The 21,066-nt window shown below is 34.8% G+C and overlaps 1 protein-coding gene across 11 annotated transcripts in view; it reads left to right on the top strand.

Annotated features, from left to right (window-relative positions):
• Positions 1–21,066, top strand: part of NAALAD2 (N-acetylated alpha-linked acidic dipeptidase 2) — an 80,548-nt gene that overhangs the window by 57,400 nt on the left and 2,082 nt on the right. For all 11 annotated transcript variants that reach the window (XM_063784385.1, XM_063784387.1, XM_063784384.1 and 8 more), the window contains 7 exons: positions 811–874; positions 1,957–2,024; positions 5,709–5,800; positions 7,962–8,052; positions 9,835–10,099; positions 13,621–13,702; positions 14,912–15,004. In XM_063784385.1, the coding sequence (XP_063640455.1) occupies positions 811–874; positions 1,957–2,024; positions 5,709–5,800; positions 7,962–8,052; positions 9,835–10,099; positions 13,621–13,702; positions 14,912–15,004 (755 nt within the window). The remainder of the gene's footprint in view (positions 1–810; positions 875–1,956; positions 2,025–5,708; positions 5,801–7,961; positions 8,053–9,834; positions 10,100–13,620; positions 13,703–14,911; positions 15,005–21,066) is intronic.

Below are 21,066 nucleotides of genomic sequence, written 5' to 3' on the forward strand. Positions count from 1 at the left end.
AGGAAGGAACAACTCCAGATACGCCGCCTTAAGAGTTGTAACACTCACCGTGAAGGTCTGCAGCTTCACTTACTGAGCCAGCGAAACCACAAACCCACCAGAAGGAAGAAACTCTGAACACATCCGAACATCAGAAGGAATAAACTCCGGACACACGCCGCCTTTAAGAACAGTGACACTCACCGCGAGGGTCCGCGGCTTCATTCTTGAAGTCAATGAGACCAAGAACCCACCAATTCTGGACACAGTGGCGCACACCTGTAATCCCGGGTACTCCGGAGGCTGAGGCAAGAGAATTGTTTGAACCTGGGAGGCAGTGGTTGCAGTGAGCTGAGATCGTGCCGCTGCACTCCAGCCTGGGCAACAGAGTGAGTCTCTGTCTCTAAAATAAAGTAAAATAATAAAATACAGATTTCCGCGCCTCACTTCTAGCCTCACTGTGAGTTCTGATTCAGTAGATCTAGGGCAGGGCCTTAGAATATGGGAGCCACATCCCTGCATAGTCTGATGCAGGGAATCAAGGAACCACACTTTGAAAATATTTTTTTTTCTTCGGGCTCTCTGCTATTGCTATAAACAGTAGCTATTGCTTCATAGTATCCTTAATTCTTATATTAATTGCGTAATTGTTGTTGTTAACCAACTGGTTTTCTGCATTTTCTCAGAAATTAGGGTCACAGATGGACCTAGCTATTTAATTGTGAAAGATACTTGTAAACCGCTTTTCCACGAAATTAATTTGCTTATTTTGTTTACATTTTCACAACTGTAAGTAATGTGAATTAAGTAACAACTTTGCTTCAACTACAGGAGAATGTCAAAATACTCCAGGAGAGAAGCATTGCTTATATCAACTCGGATTCATCTATAGAAGGTAAATTTTATTTCAATTTGAAGTGAAATTTTCAGAAAGGAAATTTTACTTCAAGTAACTTTTATTATGGAGTAGAATACCATCTATTAAGACTATAAATTCTAGCTTATTAAGCGCCTCAGATATCCCCTTCCTATGAGATGCCTCAGTAATACCTTTATTTTTCATTTTGCCACAGAGAAAATAACTAGGATTCATATGAATTGATATGATTCATAACTAAGCTATTGCTTTTAATTTCTTTGATATATTTACTATTTGTTTATATTACTACTTAAAACTCTAGTATTAACCACATATTTTCTCGATAAAGATATTAATGGAATTTGGCTAAAACAGTTCAGAAGAAAGGTTTAGCAGACTATTCTGTGTAGAAATATTTCCTGTATTTGTTGTAACAAATTTGAAGTAAGTGTACTCACTTACTCCTTTGGAACTACAAACTCCTATTGAATCTAGCTCAGGATCACCTGAGCCCAGGAGTGTAAGCCATAGAGAGACCCTGACTCTCAAAAAAAAAAAAAAAAAAAAAAAGAAAGAAAAAAAAGAAAAAAAAACTGATCTGGATTGTCTACGCCAACAGGACTTGATTTCTGATTAGCACTACTATGGAGACAGTATGATTCAGAAAATGAAGAGATTTGTGTCTCTAGGCTTTCATTGCATTGTGATTATTTCTAAATAAACGTTAGAACATAATTACTGACATGGCTTTGTCTAATATCTTGATATATACTATTGCATAGAATGAAACAAGTAAAAAATTAATGCTACAGACTTACCACTTCCTTTGCCAAAGTGCCCCTAAGAATTGCTGCCATGAGAATGACCCTTATAATCACTGTGACAGCTGCTGCCTTAGCAACCAAAGTCCACCAAGACCTTCTACTATTCAAAATATTTGGTGCAGGCTCTCTTGCTCCTGAAGAACTATTTCCACCCTGTTTTATTCTTTGGGAATAAAATCTTTGATTTGAAGATCATTATATCTTGTTTAAAATTAGAAAATAAAGTTAGAATTAAACAAATGGAATTTCATTTAGAAGTATGAAATAATACTCTGTGTCTTATTTATTTTTCAGGCAATTATACTCTCAGAGTTGACTGTACTCCCCTTCTTTACCAATTAGTGTATAAACTGACAAAAGAGGTATATAAGGAAATGTGTCTTCATATGTTTTCTTTTGAATGGATAAATCAATAACATGTGTTCCCCCTAAATTAATGGTACTTATTTTTAAGCTGGTAAGAGAACATAATAGAATCATATAAACAAGTCAAAACAAAATCTTTAATATGCCATTTACCTATATGACATAACTAAGAAGATATTATCACCAGCTTCTTTGTTCTAGTAATAGTTATTAATAATTGCATAAATAGTTGTAACACGTATTTATCTGGCAGAGGTATTTGATATAGCAGAAAGAACACTGAGTTGGAATAGAAAGGCATACAATTCAAAAACTGTCTTAGCTACTCATTCATTCATTCAACAAATATTCACTGAGTGGTCACTATATGTCAGGTTCTACAATATGAATTATAGCAGCAATAGTGATAAGGGGACAAGGTCACTGAATTCGAAGACTTTGTAATCTAGAGAGGACACAGATTGGTAAATGAGGAATTAGAATTCACTAGAATATTTGATACTATGTATGATGGAGAACAGTTATGGAATAGAGAATATTAAATCCTGGGGTGGCTGGGGGAAGTTGAGGAGCATAAGAGGACGTTTGCAGAGTCACTGATGTTTGGACTGTCAAATGAAGGGATGTAGAAGTAAGGGAGAGGGCATTCTAAGCAGAGGAGACAGTATCTAAAAAAGATGTGGAGGTTTAAAAGAACGTATTTCCTGATCTGAAGGTAGCTCAGCATGGCGAAGCCAAAGGCGTCGGTGGGAAAGATGGTAAGAAATGAGGCATAACCAATGGGCCAAGGAGTTCAGAAATCTGTTATGGAGAAATCATTAAAGAATTTCTAACAAGGTTGTTCATTGTTTTATGTCAGTGTAGTGAATACATTAAGTAGTTGCAAGTCTAAAGGCAAAATGGAAATAATTCTGCAGGCTTGCTAATCTCCCGGTAATTTATAAATATTAAATGAGTTATAGATATTTTAAGAACTCTAAAATCTAAAGGACTCTGAATCTCTAAAACTTATATAATCTACTCATTTAATATCTGTGAACATCATTTAAATAGTTCCTTGCCAAAGAATTTACCTGTGGAAATGTTTGCTTCAAGGTCAGCCTTAGATAACAATATGAAATAGATATCACTTCTCTCTGGGTACTATTAATATTTCGTCCCTTAATCTTACCCCTCTCTTTTTACTGTTCATGTCTTTAAAAACTAGTTTTCCAAATGAAACTCCTCTCATTTTCCTCATCACAATGCTCTCACCATCTTGGGTAGCTGATGTCTTTGATCCTTTCATTGGAATGTTCTATAAAAGCATCTTATCTAAAAGTAAGCTGAAAAGAAAATCTTTACTGAGAGAACCCTTTTTGGAACAGGAATTTATGATTTGTGCTGTCCTAGAGAGATGATCCCCGGCCTTGATGTCAGGAATGATAAGAATTTGGTGGTTGATAAGGGAGAAGTTGACATCTGTGCCTCTTTGTACAAAGATAAATTCTTATCTGTGGGCATGCTAAGACCCAGTAGACAAAGGAGACTTGTTTTTACTCTCCTGTAAACTGATTATTACAATTTTATTAATCCCTAGTGTGTGTTAGCACAAATAGTCAAGCCATATTGGTGACTTGAGGATAGTGTAGGGGTGAGAGACAAGGCTGAGCTTGGAGAGAAGGGCAGCTGCCAGATGCAGCAAGAAATGGGGCAAAGTGTTGCTAAATACGAGGAGGGCTATCAATTGTGACAATGCATGTAGCTGAGGTAAGACTCATCTAGCCGAGTGTGGTGGCACATGCCTATAGTTCCAGCTGAGGCAGTAGGATCACCTGAGCCCAGGAGTGTAAGCCATAGAAATCCTGACAAAAAAAGAAAGAAAAGAAAGAAAGAAAGAAAGAAAGCTGATCTGGATTTTCTAGGCCAACGGGACATGATTTCTGATTAGCACTACTATGGGGACAGTATGATTCAGAAAATGAAGAGGGTTTTACTGGGAGTTCAATCCAAGCAGGATGTAGGAACTGGAACAGAATCTCTCTCAACCATTGTAAATTTGCAGGAGCAGAGTAGAGAGTAGAACCCAGTCAGCTGGCTAGAAATGAGCAGAACATCTCTGCAGCTGCCTCATGTTGGTGAGGAAGGGTGTAGAGTGCCAAGACTTTCTAAGCTGTGGACCCTCTATGCAGTCATAAAATATCATCTCATTCATACAAAGCTAAGGGCAAGTGACAACTTCCCAGCCCTACCATTACTCTGTGGATGGCAGTGGATTCACCACTGTTACCTTCTACTTGAAGGCTGATGAGGGCTTGTGTTATCAGTAAACACAACACATTTGTGCCTCTAAATAAGTGGGGTGAGATTGAAACAGGGAATTTGTTCAAAAACATGTGCCAATACCCAACATCTTTATTAGATGCTCTTAAATTTAATTGCCATTTTCTCAGAAAGCCCTTACTTCGAGACATATCTATCTCTCATCCCCACATCTCTTTATAGCACTTTGATAGTTTCTTTTAAACTGCTTATTATAATTTTGTATTACAAAATTTGTTTGGTGTGTGTATCCCCGATTAGATTTCATTGTGGGGTCCAAGAATGTCTCTGTTTCCGCATCTCTTTTCTGAGTTCAGTGCTTAGTAAATATCTATAGAAAAATTAAGCATAGTGGCACAGAAGTTAGAATAACCAACTCTGTCTAAAGGCCAGAGAAAATACCAGATGTTTATATTCAGAAAGGTACCATTATCCCCAGTTTTACAGGTGAGAAGACTAAGGTTCAAAGAGGGGAACAAATACACCAAGTTATAATGCTTTCACAGTTACTTAAGTAGGGTCTGCCTTGGGTGTATTTTTGAGCAAATCAGGGTTATAAACAAACAAGAAAACAAAATATAGTTAATATGTGTAGTAGTCTAGATTTAAAATAGACCAATTGGACTCCACAGTCCACAATGTTTTCACCACATGGCTCTGCTCTTCTTAGAGTGTCAAAAGACAAGGCAAGTATAAGTTTGTACATGTACTTTTAATGAAAGGAGTAAAAATGTATACACACACACACACACACACACACACGAGCTCTTAAAAATTCCCAAGTAGAAATCTGAGGTTATGTAGAGTTTTTTTAAAAATCCATAAAATTTTAACTTTGTTTAAACATAATAAGACTGTCTAAAAGAATAGTCCCAGCACTAACCCCTGCCTGCCCTGCAAAACCAAGACTTATAGGTTAAGAATCTGAGCTTGAAATTATGTCACCTCTATTGTTCTGAGACCTCTTTATAGGTCTTATTAGGCAAAAATAATTTACAAAAGCAAATGTTATATCTGAAGTTTTCTCCAGTGTCTTCCCACTAAAAGAAATCTAAGCTGCCAAACATTAATTAAAATGGCATTTGTAAAGATTTTAAGTTCTATTTAAAAGTTTACCAAAATAAGCAGGAAATTACATCTTAGGTATATGGCAAAATTACCAACACAGGTAGACATCATGAATAAAAAATAATTTGGGCTAGATTTATCTCTTGCCATTTGCAAAAATATAATTTTTCTATAAAACATATACATATGTATAAATATATGTACATATGTTATTAAAAGTAGAAGTTGATGACAAATAATATATAGTTTTATTTTGGCATAAATGTAGTTGCTTCTACCCCTAATTTCCAGTATTTGATTTCTCTTTCCAGATCCCCAGCCCTGATGATGGGTTTGAGAGTAAATCACTGTATGAAAGCTGGTTGGAAAAAGACCCTTCACCTGAAAATAAAAATTTGCCTAGGTAAGTTACTGATATGCACCTTTTCTACTCTAGGATAAATTATGAATTCCCCTCTGCCTCTTGTTTCTCCAAGCATGAAATTCTCAAGCGTCTCATCAATAATTTAAGCCAAGAAAAGATAATGAAGAATTCCTGGCCGAGCACAGTAGCTCACGCCTATAATCCCAGCACTTCGGGAGGCCGAGGCAGGTGGATCACCTGAGGTCAGGCATTGGAGACCAGCCTGGCCAACATGGCGAAACCCTGTCTCTACTAAAAATACAAAATTAGCCGGTCATGGTAGCGGGCACTTGTAATCCCAGTCACTCAGGGGGCTGAGGCAGGAGAATTGCTTGAACCCGGGAGGCAGAGGTTGCAGTGAGCCGAGATCGTGCCATTGCATTCCAACCTGGGCAACAAGAGTGAAACTCCATCTCAAAAAAAAAAAAAAAAAAAAAAAAAGAATTCTTCTATCCAGTTTTGTTTTGCTGATTAGCCAGCATGCGAAGTCTTTCAGTCTATATTAGAGCACAATTAGATCTAGTTTTGCAAATTTTTAGCCAAAATAGTTTCGCTACATTATTAGCCATTAGTTGGCATTCTTGCTTAAAATTTCATTTAGATATGTATTAGGTGTATTAATATATAATATAACTTCAGATGATAATAATGAAAAGACAAATGCTAGATTATTTGCTTGTAAATTTATTAAGGAACATTATCAGTAACCACCAAATTGTGTCTTTACCTGTGATTTAGAATTTATATAAATATTATTTTATTTTTTATGTCATCTCATTCATGCTACAGCAGCTTTCTTAAATTTATATTTATTTGTTTTTATTTTCTTTTTTCTAAACATTATGTAATAAAAAGTATATATTTGTTTTCTACTGTAGTGCCATTTTTAATACAGACTGAGCATTCCTAACTCAAAAATCTGAAATCTGAAGTGCTCCAATATCCAAAACTTTTTGAGCACCAACATGATGTCACAAGTGGAAAATTCCACACCTTATAGCACTTAACACAAACTTCGTTTCATGCACAAAATTATTTAAAATATTACTTAAAATTAAGTTCAGGCTATGTATATAAGATACATATGAAACATAAATGAATTTTATGTTTAGACTTGGGCCCCATCCCCAAGATATCTCATTGCATATATGTAAATATTCATAGTTGGAAAAAAATCTGAAGCCCAAAATATTTCTGGTCCCAAGCATTTCATATGGGATACTCAACGTGTACAAGCAAATAATAGTAACAGTTTATAGCTTTATTCCTCATTTCAAATCAGTCTTGTGAAAGTTTGAATGTGGGTCCATTATAAAACTTTCACATGCCAATTCAACAAAAATAGTAAAATACAAAAATGATTTCTAAAACATTGAAGAGGTCAGTCTCAAAAACATATCTACTAACCTAATAGTTTGGAAATAAACAGTTATGTTATTAATGAACATGCAATTTTATATTCTGCTTTCATGACTTACCATTATTTTACTAAAAATTTTCATGTCTTTTTTTTTTTTTTTTTTTTTTTTTGAGACGGAGTCTCGCTCTGTCGCCCAGGCTGGAGTGCAGTGGCGCGATCTCGGCTCACTGCAAGCTCCGCCTCCTGGGTTCCTTACATCTTATTTATGTATATGCATATATATGTGATAGATGAACAGAGGTTTCCTAATCATATGCAAAGAAATAAATTATAATTAGATTTATTTCTAAAATGAAATAAGGCACACTTATATTCTTCATGATTTTAAAAGTAGATTTTTTTATGGCAGTTTTCTTACTAGATGATAGTTCTCTGAGGGCAGGGCCCACGTCTTCATTGTTTTCCCCTCTAAACAAAAATGTAAATGCTGAAAATATGATGGAGAGCATCATCACAAGATGCAGTCTTTGGTGGCACGACCCAATTCTTGTTATAGGTTGGTGCAAAAGTATTTGCAGTTTTTGACATTATTTTTAATTTTCAGCATTACTTTTAATTTTACAGCAATTTTCCTGCAGATTATGGGAAAACGTCTTGAGGGTGGTTGACCTTTTTTAAATTCTTATAAATGTAATATATAATTCCTTGCTATTCTTGGGGCAGGATTCCTTGTCCCATCTATTTAACTTTGTATCATTTACTTGTTTGTGTGTGTGTGTGTGGATTGCATTCTACATCTAGAATCAATAAGCTGGGATCTGGAAGTGACTTTGAAGCTTATTTTCAGAGACTTGGAATTGCTTCAGGCAGAGCCCGTTACACTAAGAATAAGGTAAGCCATTTTATCATTTTGAATATATAACATTTCATCTACAGTCCTTTGGCGAAGAATGTCACTGAGTTGTTTGGCACCAGACACCTGGTGGATGTGGCCTGGGAAGAGTTCCCAGGGATAGAGATAGACTGCATGTCCCTTTCCAGATGGACAAGGAAGCAATTTGAGTAATTTTGTGAAAATTTCATTGTTAGGGTTAATCAAATAAATGGTGATTCACAGAGTAATGCCAGACACTTATCTGGTTAATCAGTACTAAGTAGTTCACATCCTTTTCCTGATTTCTCAGAAAACTCTCATTCTCTAGACTAGTCTTGCAGGCTCTGATGTACTTTTCATGAGGATAAATGCAGTTGGAGAACATATTTTGGTCAAGAGGAGCATTAGGGTAAGATTCATTATTGTTGGTAGCTCCTCTTCATATTGCCACTTCTGCCTGTCACCTGAGTCAAGGGTTCTTGGTTGGGAAATAAAGCAAGTTTCTCTTTTAACTTGATCCCCTTTTCTGTTCTGCACTGACTGCTTTGCACTACTGTCACACAGACATCCTGATGATATGCAGGTACTTGGATATAACCAATATATACCATGTTTGCTCATCAATGTTATAAATTATTTCATAAACCAAATTGAAGATCACAGTAGCAGACACAGATTTGTCATAGATTTTAATCAATCTTCAAATCATAATTACAGTACACCTAAATCTTGCTTGCCCATTATATGTATATCACTTGCAAATCTGACTGTTCAGAATACAACAAAGAACAAAGAAATAAAAGCAACTCCAGAGTAACCCAAAATAGATAAACTCAGAATGCTTACATTCATTACAATTAATACATAAATGATGTGTTTTAACTCTTTGTCAAGGCCTGTTCACTTTTATACTCTGTCTTCTGTAATTTGCTCAAAGTTATCTAGTTTCTAAGACCACTTTAGATTAGAAGCAGATAATTAGATAGAAGGAGAAGGACTGATAAGGAGATTGCTTTTTAGTGATACTAACAGCAGTAAGAACGATAGCCATACAAGGTGGCAAATAATAAAAACTAAAATTAGAATAGGCAGACCGAAGAACTAAAAAGAATATTTATACGGGATACTACTATGTAATAATTCATATTCATAATGGTACCTTAATTATGTAATAAAGTTTAAATGACATTTAGATATATACTGTTTGAGAAGGAAGGGAAGTTACTTAAATAAATCATCCTTAAGCTGTGTACTTAGCTGCCCAGAACCTTTTTTTTTTTTTTTTTACCAATCAATTGATAGATAACTTTGAACTATGCTGAGGTGCAATTTGAATATGTATTCCCTAATTTTAGTTATCGAAGATACAAGGAGAAAATGTTCAAGGTGTAGCATCTTGAATGAAGGTTACATAAATTATAAAACAAATAATGAGAAAAAATTTAAAACCAGTGAATATTTGGCTATAGTGTTTTCGTTATTAGCGTTTTGCCTCATTGTGGTAAAACTCAGGGTGTTATATGGTTGTATTTTTTCTTTTTCTTGTTTTTTTTTTTTTTTTTTTTTTTTTGTATTTTTAGTAGAGACAGGGTTTCTCCATGTTGCCCAGGCTGCTCTTGAACTCCTGAGCTCAGGCAATCCACCTGCCTTGGCTTCCCAAAATGCTAGGATTACAGATGTGAGCCACCATGCCTGGCTGGTTGTATTTTTTCTATAGTTATTTTTATGCTTACATAAAAATATTATAACTTGAATATTTAATGTTTATTTATACTTGCCTCTCCTCTTTTTTTTTTTCAGAAAACAGATAAGTACAGCAGCTACCCGGTGTACCACACAATTTATGAGACATTTGAATTGGTAGAGAAATTTTATGACCCCACATTTAAAAAACAACTTTCTGTGGCTCAATTACGAGGAGCACTGGTATATGAGCTTGTGGATTCTAAAATCATTCCTTTTAATATTCAAGACTATGCAGAAGCTTTGAAAACCTATGCAGCAAGTATCTATAATCTATCTAAGAAACATGACCAACAATTGACAGACCATGGAGTATCATTTGGTAAGAAATAGTTGAGCAGATATTTTACAATCTTTAAGTTAGAGCTTTAAGATGTTATGTCCTATGATGATGAATGCATATTGTTTCATCCTAGAATACATATTTGCCTTACTTATTTTGACTTCTACACAGAAACTTTAAACAAACACCTATTAAAGAATCTGATTTAATCTGGCATGTATAGAATGAATCCATTATGGCTGAGTTATTACCACAAACATTGGGATGGTAAACATTTTTCCTGTATTATGGCTTTAAAAACATTTTTACTGGCTGGGTGCGGTGGCTCACGCCTGTAATCCCAGCACTTTGGGAGGCTGAGGCGGGCAGATCACGAGGTCAGGAGATCGAGACCATTCTGGCTAACACGGTGAAACCGCGTCTCTACTGAAAATACAAAAAACTAGCTGGGCATGGTGGTGGGTGCCTGTAGTCTCAGCTACTCGGGAGGCTGAGGCAGGAGAATGGCGTGAACCTGGTAGGCAGAGCTTGCAGTGAGCTGAGATTGCGCCACTGCACTCCAGCCTGGGCGACAGAGCAAGTTCTCAAAAAAAAAAAAAAAAAATTTACTGTTATAGAAACAATATTAGAAAAATGTAACATTATTTGCAAAAGATTGAGAAAGCCACAAATACTATTACATATGTATTTTTAATGTCAACAAAATGATTATTACTGCATATATCTTTTAGAGTTTGTCTATATGAAACATTTTTTCCGTGGTTATAAGTATTCTTTTATTAATGACTGTTTAGTGGTTGCTCTTCTGCACTGTGCATCTCCTATACAGCAAGGATGACTCATAATGCAGTGTATGTAGTAGCATTGAGGATTGAGTTTGGAAGTGGTTTGCCTGGTTCAGATACTAGCTTTACCAGTTCTTCATTATGTGACCTTGGGAAAGTTACTTAACTTCTCTATGTGTTAGCTTTCATACAATTAAAAGATAAAAAAGAACATATCATGTTTCAAAGATCATTGTGGAGATTCAGTTTGGTAATATATAGAAGCTGTGGTGGGTGGCACTTAGTGCTCATTAAATATTACCTATTATTACTGTTTTATTACAAACATTGTCTTTTATTATTTTGGGGGCACCTATTTTTAGTATATACCCAAATTATCAAATATGCACTGAGTTTCTACTGTGTACCAAGTACTATGTTATTATCTGGGAGATATAAATGTGTACAAGGCATGGTCATAGTCCTAAGAAAGCTTAAAGTCTCATGTGGGGAATAAAGCAATATACAGATAATAGGTTACTATGGGGCTATGTAGAGAGTACTATAAAAACAGAAAATGGGTATGGAATAGTAACAACTTCTGAATATTATTATATAAAGGATTAGTAATATTTATATAATATTATATAAAGGATTAGTAATATTTATATAATATTATATACAGGATTAGTAATAATAGCAAATACTATGGTCTAGAAAAAAATGAAGCAAATAAAATGTGTTTATATCAATACAATTGGAGTATCTCTGCAGTGATGGGGGAAATAAGGAGAGATAAAACCAGGGAAATAAGCAGAGCCTATAGCAAAATGGACATTGGTAGTTCTGTGGCTATTCAGCATCCAGTTGTCTTCCTAAATTCCCTGATTTCCTTTTGGTGAATGATCTCTTATCAGTTTTTATAAGTCAGGGTCCAATTAAGAGACAGAAACCACACAGTTACAGTGGAAGGGCTCTCTTTAGACAAGGTTAATTCTTCTACCTACTTACCTTCTTAGAGGCCTGGTTTGATCTGTTAATGCCTTTCCCTGTCATATTTTCAAAAGTCACCATTACTATTGGTGACTACCCATTAGATTAATTATTCTTATAGCTTTTCTATTTCAAAAACAACATTTCTTCTGCCTGATGTGTCCCACTTTCTTCACAATCAAAATTCTTCATTTAGTGCCAGGCAGAAACAGTTCCTGAGAAAATGTGTTAGTGTAGGAATGAAGGTATAATTGATGAATGAATGAATGAATGAATGAATACATCTACACTCCCTGTCTATAGTTTTTTACCTCTCACTAGCCAATCCACTGTGCTGTCTTATGTCCTTTCTACTCTAGTAAAACTGCTCTTGCAAAAGTCGTCATTGACATGTGTCACTAAATCCCAGGACACGTTTCAGTTATCTATCTTGACTTCTGTCCTGCATTTGAAATTTAAAATTCTGTTTTCAGCATTCTTTTCTCATAGTTTCTATTCTATCTATTATTATATTATTTGGTTTGAACTTGGCTTAAAACAACAATTAAAACTTAAGGAAAATCTAGGACTAAAAGACTAGGACTAAAATTTAGGACTAAAATCTGGGACTAAGAAGGTTTTTAAGAATACTGAATATACTTATACTGAATGTACCACTTACTAGATAAAGCATTTAGAGCTCAGGATTTCTATTAGGTCAGACCTAATAGAAATTAGGTAATAGAAATAGAAATTCTTTCCAGTAGGTGTGACCTAATAGAAATCCTGAGCTGTAAGTGCTTTATCTATAAAATGAATATCGTATCTCCTGATGTGCTTGCACCACAGGACTGATGCAAGCAACAGATCAATAATGTATGTTTAAAGTCCTGTGTAGAAAATATGGAAAATAATAAATACATTGTTGTAATAAAAATATAATATACAGTCACCCCTCTATTGGTGAGTTCTGCATCCATGTATTCAACCAACTGCAAGCCAAAAATATTCAGAAAAAAAAATCCATTAAGTTTCAAAAAAGCAAAAGTTGAATTTGAATTTGTTGTGCTCTGAGCACTACATTGAATCCACATGAAGTTGTATATAGGCATTGTATTAGGCATTATAAGTAATCTAGAGATGACTTAAAGTATAGAGGAGGATGTGTGTAGGTAACAGGCAAATACTATGCCATTTTATATAAGGGAGTTGCTTCCATGGAATATGGTTATCTGCAGGGGATCCTGGTACCCAGGCCTCACTGATACTGAGGTATGACTGTACTGAGAACCTAATCACTTTCCTCAGAAGCATTGTGAATTAAAGAAGAGTTTGACCAGATCAAATCTGATCCTCTTTCTCAGTATCTGGTTACATCAGTTTGTCACAGGTTGCCTGTTGAACAAGATCTTAAATGCACTATTTGAAAACAAGAATTGGTATTTTTTTTGCCCTGTAATAATTACAGAATCATATCCTATGCATAGCTGTATCCAGTGTCTAGCATACAGTTGTTGTCCCAATGAATGAATGAATTAATAAAAAAAATGAATTCTGGGTTTCTGGTAAACTATGGGTTAAGGAATTATTTGTGTCCTACATTTTTGAAAGTCATTTCCTTTAAGAAACAATGTTACCATTTTTTGTTTTCATACAATATACTTTGTTATATTTTCTACTAATTTTCATGGATCTGCAAGAAGACTCAGTAGAAAAATGGCTTCGACATCTATGTGGTCATATCAATCTGGAATGGGGAGGGTGGGAAAGCGAACCTCTGAAATATGAGCTAATTTCTCGTCTTCTTTTCTATTTTTAAAAAAGACTCCTTATTTTCTGCTGTGAAAAACTTCTCAGAGGCTGCTTCAGATTTTCATAAACGACTTATACAAGTTGATCTTAACAAGTAAGTTTCAAATCCCTACTTTAAAAAAAAAAAGCAATGTGGTTACTAGAATGAACTGTTTCACTCATATTAGCATTAACCTGTAAATCACTACTATTCAAATTATAGTCTGCAAATCAGCAATAGCAGTAGTACCTGAGAACTTGTTAGAAAGGCAAAATATCAGACCCCAACCAAGACATGCTGAATTAGAATTTTGCATTTTAACTACCACCCCCACCCCGCCCTTCAATGATTTATACTAACAATAAAGTTTGGGGAGCACTGCTCTGAATGGTAGACTAAAAACTCATCCCAAAGAGACAAGGGCCAAAGGTACCTGTCATTAGGAGTTTGCATGATGAAAATTCTGACTACAGCTGTAAATTCATAGCTTTATGAGTTTAAGTGCGTTTGTAATATATTTTACTAGTTCTTTGTTCAGTACTCCTGTGTACCAGTTTAGAAATTCTTTTTTCATGGATAATTTTTTTTGCATTTTATTTAATTTCTTGCCACTTTCACATTGAAAATAGTTTCAAAGTATATTCAAAGTAAACACCATGTAACAAGCATAAATTTATCCACAGATGTGTCCATGTCACATTTATTTTTTCAGACGTAATCAGAATAAACTTTGCTACTTCCCATATTGGAAGAAAGCTATTATCAGTAGTTTTAAGGGACCTCATTCTCCTTTGGATTGTAGGGGAGCCCAGGGAACTTACTCCACTCCCCAAAGGGATAGTCTGAGTGTGACAAGGGATTCCCTATCCATTATGTGCAGCTATCTCTTACCCTCCTTACAGACTTCTGAAACCTTCATTCACTCTTTGTTGTCCAGCCTGTTATCTGCTCCTTTTTTCAGCAGTAGAACTGAATGACTTACCAGGAATAACTTGATAGCTCACTTTGTCTGCCTTTCCAGGAGGCCTGGCTGTCCTCCTAGAAAGAAGTGTAGAATGTCTTTGAGTCCTTTTTGATTGGTGTGTGATGTAAAAAAATATAACAAACGATTTTCCATTAGGTCTCTCTGCTGACTGTAAATATTAGAAAGATGACTCTGCTGTTTGTAGCTCACCATGTAAAGCATTACTGTGTTAATATTCATTTTGTTAAAAACTGATCAATTTTAGAAATATATTTTCCCAAGCCTTGTTTTTATTTAATATTATTTTGAAGCATGATTCTGCGGTTTGGGTTATAATTATGTATATGTTCTTCTTGAAGTCCCATTGCAGTGAGAATGATGAATGACCAACTGATGCTCCTGGAAAGAGCATTCATCGATCCTCTTGGTTTACCAGGAAAGCTGTTCTATAGGTAAGGAAACAACAGGTGCCAAATACATCACTGTGACCAAAACAAGCATACCTAAAGTTGGCTTTAAACTAATGCCATTAGATGGGTGAAAGGCAAATATGTACACTATAGGGAATTTGGGTAAGATTGTACATTTAATAATAGTATAATACATATTAGAAAAATAAATTTCATATTGTTTATTGCTTTGCTGTGAGGGAAAATGGTAAAGGCTAGTTAAAAAAGAACTCTAACAAAATCTTCAAACTGTAGAATCTTAAAGGGAATTTTAGAGCTCATCTAGTTCAACCTTCTACATAATCCTTTTTATAGAATCTCAGATAAATAGTTATCCAGTCTCAGAATCTTTTAGTGATGAGAAGCTTACTACTTCATGAGGAAGCTCATTTCACTTTATGAAAGGTCAAATAGAAAGTTTTCTTCATAAAGATTTAACATCTATTTTCCTGTAATATTTTTCTCTTTGAGTTTGTTCTATTAAAGTCAAATAAAATAAGTTTAGCTCTATTTCCATATAGTATTTTAGGTTTTTGAGATGGTTCTCAACGATGGTTACATTTCATTTTTCGGCGTTATGATGGTGCAAAGGCAATACACATTAAATAGAAACCATACTTCAAGTACCCATGCAACCACTCTGGTTTTCATATTCAGTGTAGTACTCAATAAATTACATGAGATATTCAACACTTCATTATAGAATAGGCTTTGCATTAGATACTTTTGCCCAACTGTAGGCTAATGTAAGTGTTCTGAGCACATTTAAGGTAGGCTAGGCCAAGCTATGATTGTTGGTAGGTTAGGTATATTAAATGCATTTTTGACTTGTGATATTTTCAATTTATGACGGTTTTATCAGAAAACAACTCATCGTTAAGTCACGAAGCCTCTGTATCCTATTTTCCTATCTGTATCTCTACATCATGTTCTCTTTCAGTATCTTGGCTGCATCCCTTTGGATGTTCTCTATTTTCTCAAGGTCCTTCTAAAACAGTGGTTCTCTGGTGGAAATTAGAAAGGTCCTAGCATTCAAAGCCAGAAAATCTATATTCTAGTTCACTTGCAGATGTGTGATTTAGAGCAAGTAACTTCTAGGGTTTTCCCATCCGAATTAAGATGATGATAATTGCTACTTTAAAGGCTATTTATCATCAAATAATATGCAAAAAAGGTTTATATGTTACCTTTCTTATAAATGTTAATGATTAATATTAACATTTAGATAATTACAAGCATAGGCTTTTAGAACCCAGCTCTGCCACATACTTCATGTGACCTGGAAAAATTATTTTTCTAAGCTTCAGATCCCTCAGCTACTAAGTGGAGATTATAATTGCTTTTACCCAATAGGCCTATAGATTTAAGGCCTGTAGAAGATTTAGCTCAAGAGGGATGCACTCAATAAATGGCAGCTATTTTTATAAACAATAAGAACACAAATGTTTGTTTCTTCATTGATACAAATGAAATAGCAATGATCAATTATTTATATGGATCAAACAGAAGCCGAAAGCAATATCTACAGTGTTTGTTAGTCCTCTCAGGTGTTGTTATTAGTCTATCTTTATATATTTATTTTCTATTTATTTATAAGAAATCTATATTTTGTCATTATTTTAAAAACTCAGGCTCTGTAGAAGCATATAAAATAAAAAGGAGCAGTGCTTCTTCAGCATTCCCCCCTTACCCCCTACACCCAGTTCTTTATTCTCTTCAGAGAAACTCAATGTTGAGTTTGGTGTAAGTTTTAATGCACTTATATACATGTTTATATATGTATATAGTCAGCCCTCTGTATCTGTGAGTTCCACATCTGTTGATTCATCAACTGCAGATAGAATATATTTGAAAAAAAATGAATGGTTGTGTCTGTACTGATTTACAGACCTTTTTTGGGTCATTATTACCTAAATACAGTAAACAACTATTTGCATAGCATTTACATTGTATTAGGTGCTGTAAGCAATCTAGAGCTGATTTAAAGTATCTGGGAGGACTTGTATATGTCATATGCAAATAGTAAGCCATTTTATATAAGGAAGTTGAGCATCCTTAAATTCTGGTATCCAAAGGAGATCCTGGAACCAATCCCCCATGGATACTGAGGAATTACTGTATATACTTACATATACATTTATATATACATATAATATTACATTTATATACAATATATATGCAAATATTTCCATAAAAATATACACACATTATATAAACACATTTTTATTTACATAAACATCTATATTTACCTATTATATTATAAATTTACATATGTAATCATTTATATTTACATGTATAAATATGTAAACCCATTTATATTTACATAAATAATGTATGGGACCATACGTTACAATTTTATTTTTTTCCTTAAGAATGTATCTTAGGCTGGGTGAGGTGGCTCACACTTGTAATCCCAGCGCTTTGGGAGGCTGAGACAGGAGGATCGCTTGAGGCCAGGAGCTCAAGACCAGCCTGGGTAACACAGCGAGACCGTTTCTACAAAAAATTTTTAAAAGTAGCTGGTGTAATGGTGCATGCAATCCTAGCTACTTGGGGAGGGTAAGGCAGGGGGATTGTTTGAACACAGGAGCTTGATGTTACAGTGGAGCTATGATCATGCCATTGCACTCCAGCTTTGACAATCTCTAAGATTTTTTTTCATTTTTTTAGATAAAAGGTTTGACTCTTGTGAAAATATCTACCTCTTACTGAGTTTCAGATTAGGTTTTTTCCACAATTATTTACTATTATGAAAAGTATTGGCATTGTATGGATGTCCTTGAGTCCTATTTGAACATTTGTTAATATCTCTATAATCAGGACCTGGGATTTCAGGGTGAAAGGGTAAACACATTTTTAAATTTGATTAGGTTACTACCAAACTGTCCTCCAAAGACTACCATATTTTTAAAAATGCACTTTGAACTATTAGCTGAATGTTAAGATTATATTCTAATGCTAATTCATATTATTATGTTTTAGTCTACTGCAGTAGTATGGAAATAAGTTCTTCCTTCATGATCATAAGGATTACTTTATGGATTGATATGACATATTGCATATGCACACTTTTCCCAATAACTGCTAAGATAAATGTAGCTATAATAGCAATTCCAGCTACCCAGAATTTCTCATTTGTCTTAAAGAATTTATTTCAAAATTATTTTTTCCTCATCCGGCAATGTATATCAGGTTAAAAATGATCTTGTAAATCTTATAAAACCTCTAAGAGTAAAAATTTTCAGTACGTATAATGGATCAATGACATTAAGATCTGCTATTTTATGAACCTCAAGAATGGAGAGATTACCAAATCTGTAGTGTAATAAAATTGTTCTACCATGTAGAATTGATAGACTAAGAAAATTAGACTAATCTGATGTATGTATGTATAGCCATTATATATATATGTACATTACATATGTATGTATTGTTAAAACAAAAATGTTAGCCAAATTATATTTAACAGACTTTAATTGAGCAAAGAATGATGGACTCAGAGAGATTCCAGTGCAGCCACGTGATGGATGAAGTGTTACAGACAGAAAAAGGAAAGTGACATACAGAAAACGGAAATGAGTAACAGAAACAGCCAGATTGGTTACAGCACAGAATTTACCTTATTTGAACAGTTTGAACTGACCCCCTTTAATTGGCCAAAACTTGGTGATTGGCACAAGAGTAGACTCAGTCTGTTGACAACTCCATTTAGGTTATAGTTCACTATGTACAGAGAAACCTTTAGGCTGAACTTAAAATATTTAAGGAGGCAGCTTTAAGTTAAACTTGATTTAACAGTTGAGATTCAGTAGTGAATAAATCAGAAAACATTGTACATATTTTAAAATAAAATGTTAATGTGGAACATATAAAACATTCTTCTTAAAATTCAGAAGTATAACTAAATGTTTATTGTGAATAAAAAACATGTGTCTTAGTCCATTCCTGCTGCTATATCAAAATGCCTGAGACTGGGTAATTTATAAAAAACAGAAATTTATTCCTCACAGTTCTAGGGGCTGGGAAGTACAAGATCAGTGTCAACCAATTCAATGTTTTATGAGCACCTGTCCCATATATGGTTTTTCTCAGGGCGTCCTCAGTTGGCAGAACAGATGGAAGGGCTAGCTAGCTTTCTTCATTCTCTTTTATAAGGGCTCTAATCCCTTAATACTGTCACACTAGAAATTGTTTCAACATACGAATTTGGGGAATGAACACATTCAGACCATAGCAGCATGCTTGATAAATTTTGCAAACTTAATTATTTTTGAGTTGTGGGTAATATATTCTAACTATCACAACAAAGGCAAATAAGTAATAAATCCTTATCTACCACTGAGCTCATTTTCTATATTCTATTACTCCTCATTTTTTCCCTAATGAAAGTTCCACAAAAATTAATTGCTCTGTGTGGTAAGCATAATAATGGCCTCCCAAAGATCTCTATTTTCTAACCCCAGAACCTTTGAATATGTTAGGTTACATGACAAAGAGGAATTAAGGTGGCAGATGGATTAGTCACACTAATCAGCTGAGTTAAAATAGGGACAGTATTCTGAATTATACTGGTGGTCCCAATGATGCAGTCACAAGGGTCCTTAAAAGTCTTCCTGTAAGAGGCAAGCAGGAGAGAAAGTTAGGGTGATGCCATTGCGAAAAGACTCATTCTAAAATGCAGTTGCGGATTTTGATGGTGGAGGAATGTGGTAGGCCTCTAGAAGCTAGAAAAGCAAGGAAAAGGATTCTCCTTTAGTGCCTCCAGGAAGGAATGTGACCCTGATCATACCTTGATTTTAGCTTGGTGAGACTTATGTCAGACCAACTGTAAGATAATAAATTTTTTTAAGCCACTAAGTTTGTGGTAATTTGCACAGCAGCAATATAAGATGAACACGCTCTGTAATGGAATCTAAAAAGGATTAAATCTTCCTTTTTTGCAAACATCAAGTGAAATACTGTAAAAGTCTTTAAAAGCTGCAAAGCATTTAATTATGAAATTCTAGAAACATTTGTGGCCGGGCATAGTGGCTCACGCCTGTAATCCCAGCACTTTGGGAGGTTGAGGCGGGTGGATTACCTGAGGTCAGGAGTTCAAGACCAGCCTGGCCAACATGGTGAAACCCCATCTCTACTAAAAATACAAAAATTAGCCAGGCGTGGTGGTAGGCACCTGTAATTCCAGCTACTCGGGAGGCTGAGGCAGGAGAATTGCTTGAGCCCAGGAAGTGGAGGTTGCAGTGAGCCGAGATCATGCCACTGCACTCCAGCCTGGGCCGACAGAACGAGACTCTATCTCAAAAAAAAATTTTTTTTGCATTATCACAACTCATCAGTGAATACTTACTATGTACTGAGGGGAAGGTTGAGGAAAAAAGACTATGAAGTGTTGACCATATTCTCTAGTCTGCTACAGTAGTTCTTGACACCTCTTCAAAATTCAGAAATGTCCATTGTGGAGGGTAATTAAATCATCATATACCTGAAACCTTGAGAACTAGACCAGAGTTTGAATTCTTATGGGACTAGAATAGCTATTTGAGTCCACCATTTCACAAAAGGGTATTTGAGTTGCTTAAGCATTACCAATTGTCTGATCATTTCTTTTAGCTTGCTGCCTGCTTCTTATCTGAGAAAATTATGGAAAGGATTTAGTTTCAGAATAGCTAATATTTACTGAACACCTATTAAATGTCAAGCTATGCTTTTCATCCAACATTTGATTCTCACAACAATTCTTTTAGGACAGTACTTTTATCACCATCGTTTTTAAGATAACAGGCACAGGGAGGTTCAATAACCAGTGCAAGGCCACAAGGCTGATAGTTGATAGTATTCTGTTGATAGTAAATATGCTAGTATTCTGATTTTTAAAAAACAGGCAGTCTCAGTCTACAACCTTCTCAGTCACTACTCTAAGCAGAGTCTACATTATTTCAATTATTTTACAAATCTGGGACAAATTTAGACAACTTAGGCAATTTGCCAAAGGTCACTGAGATATTAAATGCCATATCAATGATTCAAAGATTATTCGCTTCCTATATCAATTTTTTTTTGCTATA

This window comes from Pan troglodytes, chromosome 9, assembly GCF_028858775.2.
Source record: "Pan troglodytes isolate AG18354 chromosome 9, NHGRI_mPanTro3-v2.0_pri, whole genome shotgun sequence".
Classification (NCBI taxonomy): domain Eukaryota; kingdom Metazoa; phylum Chordata; class Mammalia; order Primates; family Hominidae; genus Pan; species Pan troglodytes.